We start from the raw sequence: 12,163 nt of genomic DNA, 5'->3' as shown, positions 1-12,163 counted from the left end.
TCCATTAAAGAGGGTATCAAATATCTCGGTTATCACCTTAAGCCCACGGGATACAACATATCTGATTGGACATGGATCACCTACAGATTCTACAAGAGAATTTCAGGGTGGGAATATAAATGCCTATCCTTAGCTGGCAGAATGATGCGCTCTCAATTGGTTCTAGCTCATATTTATGTTTATTGGGCGCATCTGTATTTCATACCCTCTACTATTATTGAAAAGTTAAATAGTCTAATGGCTACTTTTATTTGGAGTGGAGGTAAGGAGAAGAAGAAATATCATCTCACTAATCTTGATAACATAACTCTTCCCAAAAAAATGGGGCCCTGGAGCTTAATGAATCTTCGTATTTTCGGCTTGGCGCTTCTTTGCAAATCATTATGGAGAACAGTCTTTGGTGAAAGTTTATGGTGTAAAGCTATCAGAATGAAATATATGGGGAATAAAGATATTCATTTTTGGTACAGGAACAATTTTATGTGGCCATCCAATGGATCGACGATATGGAGAAGTTTCCAAAAGATCCTCCCATTCTTCAAAAGGTACATAATCTGGAAATTGCATACTGGAAACAATATCCTTATTGGATCTGATGCAATCATGGGGGTTGAGATGGAATCCCCGTTTTCTCCTCCACTTCTCGCGCTCCTCCACCAAAAGGGTCTCTTTTACTGGGCACAAGTAATCGAAGAATGGAAGGATGCTATTCCGATATGGAAATCGGATAGAGTGCTGGGATTGCAAGGAACAATGGCTGCCCAATGGGAGAAGATTATCTGGACAATGAAAAATGCAGGGATATACAAAACTGAGGACAGAGATAGAATTGTTTGGCAGGTTAAGAAAGGTCAGCCAAATGTGTTAGTCAGTGATATATATTTTTCCTTGATAGAACAGAATAGAGTATGCACTCAGAAAATCTTTCCATACTCCTTTTGGAAAACTGGTTGCCCTATAAAAATAATTTTGTTTTCATGGCTTGTTTATAATAACAAAAATCTCACCTGGACTAATCTACAGAAAAGGAAATGGCAAGGTCCTGCCATATGCATAATCTGCCTCTCCAATACAGAAGATAACATGCATATTTTCTTAAGCTGTCCACTATCTCAGATTTTATGGAAGAAGATGGCATTATACTTTGGTTTTCCTGTAGTTACTCATCCCTCCATAACAGAAGCATTCGAATGGTGGGCCTCTCAGAAATCAGTTTGGCGTCCCATTCCTTTAATTGTTAACTGGTTTATATGGAAATGGAGAAATAAGAAGATATTCCAGAACAACAAGGAGGACTTTGGGCATATATTTGATAAGATAATCCCATACTACTATTCGATTCTTCCAATCATCCCTCAACAGAGGATGCAACAAAAAACTGTCACTGATTCCCGTCAGCTTCTTATGCCAAGGGCGCACTTCGATGGAGCAGCAAAAGATGGAAAGTGCGCATGCGGAGTATACATCTGCCTTACAAGAGAACTTCATTACTACATGTTTTGGAATGGTGGCAAAGGGTCAAATAATAAAGCGGAGGCCATGGCCCTTCATGGACTGCTTACCTTCTGCGCTTTTATGGACATCGGCCCCATTAACATCTATGGGGATTCCAAAATAATCATTGATCTTGTGAAGGGGAACCATAATATCAAAAATGACAACCTCTCCGGATGGATTGGCAGGATTAAATCACTATGGAGGCCTTCACAGTTCCCTATCACTCATATAAAGCGGGGTCAAAATGAACAAGCGGACAAGTTATCAAAACAAGGCATACAGTCTTCAGATGAAAAGTGGCAACTATGCATCTCTATAGAACATTTTACATTCGCCATTCCAACGTTTTTCTATGCCGGACATTTAAAAGGGCAATATCTGGTATGCCCCTGGTTTCATTATTTTGGAATAAGTTTTTAAAAAGGGTCAGGCTGAACAATCATCTTATACAGGTATACTCTCCAAATTTTGTATAGGGTCATAGAGAGATCTCATTTCGTCTTATATATTATGGATGTAATGCTGCAAACATGATGTTTTTTTGGATACCAATCCGAGGATATAGACGTCACATATATATATAGAATATTTTTGAAATATAATAGAAATACTATACAACGTTTTCTTCCGAAAAAAAACCTATATTTTTATTAGGTCACATATCACTTTGTTCGGATCGAAGTAGGGAATTGGTACGGAGAATTGAACTTATTTCACATCAAAGAGCACCCACTCACCTATTTCTTTTTAATTTTTTTAAACCAAAATTATTTGGTTTCCCATTATTACTGGACCGTATTCTAAAATTGCGTATTAATCAGCTAATCGAATTGTATTTGCAAATTATTATATATATTTAAAACCAATCCAACCAAACTTACAAAATTGTTGACTCAAAATATTTTTTTTGCGAAATTTAAAACATAAAAATCTTATTGAATCTCAATCACAAACCAATGCCGCTAGTCAATTCGCAATTATAAGCTTACAGTGTCACATACGGTCTAACGGCTTCATATTAAAAAATAATCACGTACACTCTGATGGATTCATGTTAAAAAATAAAAAATAAGCGGTCACGTTATTAAATATAGTTTTTAATAGCTTTATAAATAATATTTTACATAATAAAAAATAAGTGGTCACATTATTAAACATAGTTTTTAATAGTTTTAAAAATAAAATTTTACACAATGAAATTTCTTATAATCAGTCATAAGAAATTGAATTGTATTATGATTTTTTAAAAATGTTTTAACCTTCTAAATGGCATTATAATCGCATGAATATTATAAAAGTAAGATTTAAACTAAGAAATAAAATATTATAAAATTGGTAATATAAATTATTATAATAGCATGAAATATTATAAAAGTAAGATTTAAAATAAGAAATAAAATACTATAAAATTGGTAATATAAATTATTATTATATTAAATAAGGGTAAAAGTTATATTAAATAATATTATTAGAATAATAGTAATAAATGTTATTTAGGAAGTTTTTATTTACTGTTTAGAATATTTAAATCTAATATGATTATGGATATTTTATAAAAAGATATTTATTTATTAATTACTAAAATAAAATGAGGCTTGAATCTGGTTAAAAGTAAATTTATATAAAGATATATGAATTGTATTTCAATAATCAGATGCGTGATACTATCCTATATATATTAGTTAGGTTATATAAATAAAATGATCGGTAAATGTTTGTAGAAATTAATTTATAATAAATCTCAAAACACTTATTAGTTTTATCTTGGTAGAACTATAACAATGGATTTGCTTGTTCACCACTCTTAATTTAGCATTGACCAATGTAATTTGTAACATTTAACTTTGAAAAATAAATATTTCCTTTTCAATTTTACTTAAAAAACCTAATTTTCAAACATTTGATTGGACCATAATTTGAAGTTCTTATTGTTGTTTTGCACAAGATCATGTCATGTAAATAGCTACCTCATACATTTTAAGTCATAATTTATGGATATGGTTGCAATATTCATGCATTATTTTTAGATATTTGTATAGTGATTTTTTATTCTTAACTTTCGAAGGAAGAAAATAACATATTATAACATATTTAAGATCAGTTTCTTTTCATCATAATGTAAGCAAGTTTTTGCATAAAAAATGGATCTGAATAAGATTTAAATAAATATATTTACTGGGATTTACTTTTCACCATTATTTACGTTTATATGAATAAGATTTAAATAAATATATTTACTACCGTTATTTATGTTTTCGACTTATATAAGAGTGAAAATATAAATGCCTAGATTTACTAGTGGTTACTACCCACCAAAATTTATGTGAGTCCATGTCCACTTCACATTTCAATTTATCAGCACTACCTCCCAAAGCAAGACTATAGGATTCCATTTCCCTATTTACCACTATTTATTAATTAACATTGACCAATGTAAGTTATAATTTGTTATGCATTTTTTCCCATAACATAATTTGTTTCTTGACTGGTAGCAACTAAGTTGTCCTGCAACACTTGTTTTTATAACTTTATTATTGTTATTAATGATTAAACAAATAATATATAAGTTAAACATATATATAAATATGGAACAAGATTTTTAACCATGCAGATTCACCCCCATTTCATCATGGAGATTCTTAATCTACAATTAAGCTTTGTTACAATACTATGGGTCAATAGCATGGCTTATCCATACCACATGCCCAAATATCTAAACCTTTGATTTGTGAATACTATTAAGAATATTCTAAAATATTTTGTGAAGGTTAAATTCTGACCATCCTCGAATAATTATTGATAATTAAATTAAAATTCTAAAAGCCTATTCCAAAATAGACATATTGACATAACTAGTTGTTAATATCATGGAACTAGAAAGAAGTTATATATATATATATATATATACACACACCCACATTAATGTATGTAATGTTGTCAAAAACATCTTCACAACATCATTAGCTTCAAAGAAAAGAAGTTGAAAAAGGCTTTTTCATAAGTTAGATTTTATTTTACTTTTATTTTTTTTTATTTTAATTATGAATTTCTATTTGTTTACCTTTTTTTTGTTATTGTCAATTGAGTAATGAACATTAATACCCATGAGAACAAGTACCCCATACTACAAAATAGAAGGAGAGAGGGAAGGTGGAAAGCATCATATGCCATTCAAAGCAGATGTAGTGAGGCCGAGTTATGGGATTGGAAAATGGTTAAAAAGATTTTTGGACTCCTAGTTTGTCCAGTGATATTATGTGGGTGTGAAATTTGGGCTAGCAACATCCATGTTTCAAAAGGGAAATAAATTAAGAAAATCCAAAAATGCTTGATCATGAACAAGTTCAAAATAACAAGTTTGGTTCCTTATGAGATAATGTTTGAGAAACTCTCATCAAAGCAATTTCTAACAAAGTTACTGATCAAATGAGAACTATTACATCAAAATGAGAACTCTAGCAAAAAATACCCAAAAAAACATGAAAAAACAAGTTGAAAACGAAAAGAGTTGATGGTAGCATTTATTTATTTATTTATTTATTTTCGGGTAAATTTTCAACATTTTTTTATAATGATGTTAAAGATAAAATATGATGACTCTGAATTTTTTTAAAGTTCCAATGATTTTCAAGCATAACATTAAAGATAAAATATCATGTCTTTGAAAAGCCTTACAATTCCAACGATTTTTAGGCATGACATTAAATATAAAATACCACGTTTTTGAAAAACATTAAAATTCCAACAATTTTTAGTCATGGTGCTAAAGAGAAAAAAAAACTTATAATTATTTTCAACCATAACATTAAAGATAAAATATCATGACTAAGAAAAACATTAAAATCTTGACAATTTTTTAACGATGGAATTAAAACCAATGATTATGACTACAAAAAAACCATAAATTTTCAAAATATTTATATTATCAAAAAAATTATGACTAAAAAAAACTTTAAAAATGAACATCTAAATAAAAGAGTTATTATACAAAGAGTAATTTATTTTTTAAATGTTAAATGTATAGTGATTTTAAAATCTTAGACTAAGACAACTTGAACTTGACCCATTGTAATGAAAATTTAAAGACCAACCATGAACTTGACACATTGTGGGGGAAAACTTGTTTCATTATAATGAAAATTTTAAAATCAACTATCAAATTGCACATAATGGGATCAGGTTGCTAGTCGAGCATCGACACAGACCCTGCAGAAAAGAAATAATAATAATAATAATAATAATAATAATAATAACAACTATATATATATATATATATATATATATATATATATATGCAAAAATGAAAAATATAAAACAAAAAACAAATTCAAATATTGGAAAAAAATAAAAATAAGAAACACAATTTTAAAAAATAATAGCAAGTAATAAAACATAAAAAAAATTAAAAATCATGACAAAAAAATCATATATAAAAATATATATAAAAAGACAAAAAAATACCCATAGAATGTAAAAAGAAAACTAAATTAACTTGTAAAAATTAAAATTTAAACAAAAGTAAAAAATAAAATATAAAAAAAATTTAAAAATTAACAAAAATAAATTAAAATAAAACATCAAAAATATTATTATTATTATTGTTGTTGTTGTTAAAAAAAACCACTTAATTAAAAAAATTATAAATAAAAATATAAAAAAAATTATAAAGTAAATTATAAGTAAATAAATCAAATTTTTTTTATCCAAGGCGGCCATGGGGCCTGCCTTCAAAGCTCGCTTGAAGGAACATATGGCTGATACTAACCATCTTCGTTTATATAAGTCAACCATTGTTGAACATTCCTTCAATTCCAAACATCTTATTTGCTTTGATCAATCCAAATTCCTAGCTTGTGTTCCTTTTCACAACACTCACATTATCATGGAAACTCTTGAAATAGAGAAACACCCTGATAATTTCAATAGGGAAGATGAATTCAAGTTAAGCCAATCATGGAAGGCTGTTGTCCATCATCTTTCTCGATCCTCATTTGTTTATCTGAACTGTTTATTCTCCCTGGATATTTTTTCTTTTCTTTTCCAACATGGGAAGGGTAGAGTTTTTAAGGTAAAATATTTTATTTCTTCCTATGATCCTCTTAAACCAAGTTTTATTCTTGATTTAATTACCTTGGTTTCTAACATCATTTACCCTTGATGTGAATTTATGTGGTTTTTCATATCTTGATTATATTTATTAATTTATTTATTTTAATGATTCCAAGGGTGCTAAGTTTGGTTGTGCCCTTTGAGAACTTCCCTTGAAGTTACAAGGGTGTCACGCCTAAAAATTTATTTGTGATGCCAAGGGTGCCCAATTGGTCGTGCCCTTCAAGAATTTCCCTTGAATTTCCAAGGGTGTCATGCCTAACAGTTTATTTGTGAAGCCAAGGGTGCCAAGTTGGTCGTGCCTTTCAAGAAATTCCCTTGAAATTCCAAGGGTGACATGCCACTTGCCCTTCAAGCATTTAGTGGCTACGAGGGGAAAGTATAGGTGCAACGATAAAGACCACTATCATCTCTTATGCTGCCTGTTATAGCGAGACTAATGGTGTCGGGGATCAAGGAATCTGCCTTGATGCGCGCCCCTCGGTAAAATCCTCATGAGCGACCCAAATTTGGGACCTGCCCTCATGACATTGTGATCTTCAAGGCGAAGGTGGTTCAACCTTTCCAACCCAAGTCACGACGAGAGTGCTAGTGGGTGAGATCAGGGACATTGTCCCACCCCTCCCATGCAGTTCCATCCAATTGTACAACCCCATTGCAGCTCAGGGGTCCACGGGGAAGGAGAGTAGCTAAGGAGTAGGCTGGGAGGTCAACCCCTGAGTAATTGCATTCGGATTAAGCACATCGACATTCACACTTGGAGGCGACCAACAACAAAGGAGGGCAACAGCAAAAAGTCAAGTTTGAATCTCGTCTCTTGATGAACGGTACCTATATTGTTATAATATTCTTTTGTATGACTTCATTTTGGTTTTTGTTAGTAATATGTAAATTTGATGATATGCTCAATGAAGTGAAATTCAGAAATGTTTTATATAATGCTCCATAATTTTTGAGTTTCCAATGTTATTTTCTTATGGTTGTATTTTTAATTTGTAAAAAATAAAATAAAAAAAATAGGGTTAGTCCCTACACTTGGTATTTATTATTTTATTAATATATATTACTACTTAATGATTATCATTTAAAATCTTTCTCTTCCCCTTCTATTTCTTTATTAAGTTTAATTATTGATTATTTTTAATTCCTTGTTTATTTATTTAAATCATTGATTTTAATTTCATTACCATTTTAATTTTAAATTACTTTTCATCATAAAAGGTTTCATTATTTTTTGATTCTCTTCTCTTTTCATTACCACTTTGGCTTGGTCCTTATCAACTTTTTTGAATTTCATTATTTAAATATACTTTTTATTTTAATTATTTTAGTCAAAATCTGTGTTAATTATTTATTGTTGTTAATTTATTTTTAATAGTTAATTATTTCCTTCTTTGACTTCTCCCTCTTCATTTTACTTTATTTATTCAAATATTTGACTTTTTTTTTTTTTTTTTTTTTTTTTTTTTTTTTTTTTTTTTTAACTAAAACGGGTATTTTTATTTATGGGTGGTCGAAGCCAGATCAAGCAATACAATTCACTGTTTCAAACATTACATTTCTCTGCCTTTACACGAACTCCTTGCCCTTTTAGGGAATAGTTGCCATACTCGGTGCTCCTGCATTTATGCTGATCATGCTCTTTCCGAGAGTACATCCTGTGTTTGCCAGTCTGTCTGCTTCTGTGTTTAATTCTCTGAGGATGTGGAAGAGTTGTACTGAGGAAAATTCCTTCAGGAGTCTGTTCACTCTTGTAAGCTGTTTGTCTAGTGCTGGATCCTTGAGCTCTTTCTTGTTTATTAGAGATTTTATCAGCAATTCTGAGTCTCCAAAGACTATGATTTCCTTTGGGTTTCCTTTTCTGGCCAGTTGACAAGCTTTTAAAAGACTGAGGACTTCTGCCTGATTGTTGGTTTTTAGCCCAAGTCCCTAGCTGAAATCCTCTTTTCTCCCATTCGGGAGGTAGATAACCCCCCCTGCTCCTGATCTGCCTGGATTGCCTTTCGAGGCTCCGTCAAAGAAGATAGTGCATTTTCCTTGTGATTTCCACCACTTCCGAAAATTATCCAAGGTTTCTCTAATCTGCCAATTTTCCTTGTGAGTTGGGCGAATGATTGCTGAAGGTCTCGGCGTTGGGGAGAAGCCATCCAGCCATGCCCTTTCTTCATTTCGAAGGGAGTTGTCTTTGATATTGGATTGTCTCAGAGTTTCTATTAGGAGTTTCTTGGCCTGCTCCGCTGCTGTTTCTGCGGTGATTTCTTTTTGGTTGAAGACAATTTCATTCCGGGAAAGCCACAGCTTCCAGCAGACATATTTTGGAGCTGCAATCCACACCTTGTGCCAAAGAGATTTATCAATGATGTTGTAGGGGTATCGAGCTTTCCAAGATGAGAACATGTCTGTGATCGTACAGTGTGTTGGGGGTCTCACATTCAGCCCTGTCAAGAAGCTAGTCCAGGCCTTCTGTGCATACTCACATTCGATGAACATGTGAACTGAGGTTTCCAATGCATTTTTGCAGAACGCACATCGATGAGGACCAGCAATGTTTCTTCTGCACAGATTATCTCCAGTCAGGATTTTGTTGTGGAATAAAGTCCAGCAGAAGAAGTTGATCTTGGGAATGCTGAAGTTTTCCCAGATCTGATTCCACACTGTTTCCGGATGCGGAGAATCCTTTTTACCTTGCATCTGTAGGTATCCTTGTTTGGCTGTGTACTCCCCTGTTTTTCCCCATCCCCATGAATCTTCTTCATCCTTATGCACTGGAGTAAAGTCTGTAATTGCATCTGTGAAAGTATTTAACTGATCTTTTAAATGCGCTGGAATGTTAGGCAATGACCAGCACTGCCAATTGCCTTTGTTATCCCACTCTGCTATATCTTCGATTTTCCGGATTCCTTTTGAACTTAACCAAGCTCTTAAATCTGCAATTTCATTAATGGCTGAAAGTGGGGGGTGACCCATTATTCGATCTCTCCACAACAATATGTTTTTGCCATTCCCTGGGATTTTATACAGATGAGTTCTAAAGAATTCGATCCCTTTACAGCAGAGCCTCCAAGCCTGCGTTCCTCTAGGAGAAAGCGCTGGATTGAAGGAGATGATCGACTGATTTTGGAGGTACTTGAGATTTAAGAGCTGGCTGATAGGGTGCGTAGGCTCGGTTATTAACTGCCACAGGAGTTTACAACCCAAAGCTAGATTTGCTTGCTGGGGGTCACAAATTTGGAGTCCGCCTTCGGCAATGGGACGCTTCACTGTTTCCCAATTAATAAGATGAAATCGGTTGCTGTTTCCCTTCCCACCGTTCCACAGAAAATTCCGCATTAGACAGGAGATTTGATCTGCGATTTGTCTTGGAGCCATCAGCAGAGAGGCTTGGTATGTGGGCAAGGCTGAAAGCACAGAACGGATTAGAGTGAGCTTGCCGCCTGTGGTGAGCCAAACGCCGCCCCACGCTGCAATCTTTTTTTTAAACTTAGAAATCACCTCCTCCCACAGGTGATTGCGGTTGGATCCCATCGTCAGAGGTAGACCAAGATACTTTATTTTATCCCATGCTGCATAGCCTTTAAACCCCAGTTCGCTGGAAATCCTATCAATTGTTTGCTGATCAGTATTCCATCCATAAACAACACTTTTCCTCTCGCTGACTAGCGCTCCGGAGATGCTGCAATACTTTTGGAGAATGGTTTTGAATGAGTTAGCGATTCTCATGGAAGCACCCCCGAGAAGGAGTGAATCATCAGCAAAGAGCGCGTGATTCACGGGGGCTATGCCTTGCACAATTCTTATCCCAGGTATGGAACCGATTTGTTTCTCCTGAGTCAGCTTTCTGCTTAGTGAATCAACCATCAGAATGTAGAGAAAGGGAGAAAGAGGGCAGCCCTGCCTCAATCCCCTGGTGGCTAAAAAGAACTCTGCTGGTCTACCATTCACCATTGGGGCGATCCAGATGTTTTCAATGCAAGCTTTGATGAGCTTTATGAAATCCTGGTTGAATCCAAAGGCTGCAAGAACCCTGAACAGGAAAGAACGATTAACTTGATCAAAAGCATTACACATATCTAATTTGATAATCATACCTTGTTCTTTCCGAGTTTGACTGGAGTGGAGGGCTTCTTGGATCTGAATGACATTGTCCTGGATTTGTCTGCCTTTCACAAATCCACCTTGGGCTGGAGAAATGAGATTTTGAAGAAGGGGCTTAATTCTGTTAGCCAGAAGTTTGGCCACAATCTTGTAGGATGAATTGCAGAGCGAGATCGGCCTGTATTTGTCGAAGGAGCCTGGGTTTGTTTCCTTGGGGATTAAAGCGAGGAAGGTGGAGTTTATTCCTCCACCCATTTTTTCCTTCCTCGGGATTCCTCTTATCATTCTGAAGAGATCAGTTTTGATTATCTCCCAAAAAATTCTATAAAAATGAACTGAGAATCCGTCAGGTCCTGGAGCTTTGTCTGGTTCCATGGACCAGACTATATTAGTTATCTCTTCTTCCGTGACTGGGCTCAACAGAGAATCATTGTCTTCCACACTAACTAGGTTTTGAATGTTTGTGAGAAACTCTTCTGCATCCTCCTCATTCCCATTTCTTTCCGCACTTAGAAGGTTTTGAAAATGGTTTACAGCTGCTTCTTTGATTTGAGAAAATCCTTTATACACCTGACCGCTAGTGCTGGTAATTTCTGCTATTTGATTGCGTGAGAGGCGAGCCCTGCACTGTCTATGGAAGTATGTTGTATTTCTGTCCCCATATTTGAGCCACAGGCTTCGAGACTTTAAGCGCCAATGTTCTTCTTCAATTCTAAAAGCGCAGTATGCATTCCTTTGGGCAGATTTTTCATTGGCTAAGTTCGTGAGAGAGGGATCTTTCTCCTCCATTTCGAATTGTATTCTTTCCAACTGAAGAATAGCCTCCTTCCTCTGCCTAGTGGGGGTTTGCATAGATTTCTTTATCCAATCTTTAAGAGCTTTTTTTGTGTTTTTCATTTTTTGTTCCCACACATAGCTTGGGGATCCGAGTACATCTATCCTCCATGCTATTTGGACTGTTTCAAAGAACCCTTCTTTACCTGCCCAGAGAGGGCTGAAACGAAATGGGAGGGGGCCAAGATCTTCTTCTTCTTTTAGGCATAAAAGGATTGGCTTATGATCCGATGTGAGCTTTGGGAGGATCTTGGAAAAAACTATTATGTTATCCATCATTAATGAGCTCCTGATGAGAAATTTGTCCAACCTAGCAGAGATTTGATTTTCACCTGTTCTATTTTTAGTCCAGGTGTATTTGCCTTTCACGGGTTTGAAGTCAACTAAGTCCCACTGCAGTATCAGATTTCCCACTGTATTGATGAAGGGATCCCTAGAGTAAATCCCTCCTCTTTTTTCTTTGGGATCTAGAATTATATTCAGATCACCGCCTATGACTATATTTGTGGGGTTGATCTGCTCTATGTAATCCAAGAGTGTCCTCCAGCACTCTCTCTTTTCTTCATAATGAACAAGGACATACAAGTTAAACAGAGCAAGGGGGAGATTGCTTACAATGTGGCGCAGT

General features: G+C 34.4%; 1 protein-coding gene across 1 annotated transcript; it reads right to left on the bottom strand.

The window, feature by feature from the left end:
- Window positions 1-8,535: 8,535 nt before the first annotated feature.
- Window positions 8,536-11,490, bottom strand: LOC149206295 (uncharacterized). The gene has a single exon (XM_089397647.1). The coding sequence runs from the start codon at window positions 11,488-11,490 to the stop codon at window positions 8,536-8,538; it is 2,955 nt and encodes a 984-aa protein (XP_089253773.1).
- Between the last annotated feature and the right edge of the window lie 673 nt (window positions 11,491-12,163).

Source organism: Pinus tabuliformis, chromosome 1_2 (assembly GCF_031772625.1).
Source record: "Pinus tabuliformis cultivar Carrire ecotype Pingquan chromosome 1_2, CPIR1, whole genome shotgun sequence".
In the NCBI taxonomy this organism is placed as follows: Eukaryota; Viridiplantae; Streptophyta; class Pinopsida; order Pinales; family Pinaceae; genus Pinus; species Pinus tabuliformis.
The sequence above is the reverse complement of the archived record's forward strand: the minus strand, read 5'-3'. Positions and strand labels throughout refer to the sequence as shown.

Coding starts and splice junctions, on each gene's coding strand:
- LOC149206295 (XM_089397647.1), bottom strand. CDS start 11,490: ATGGAGGAGAAAGATCCCTCTCTCACGAACTTAGCCAATGAAAAATCT.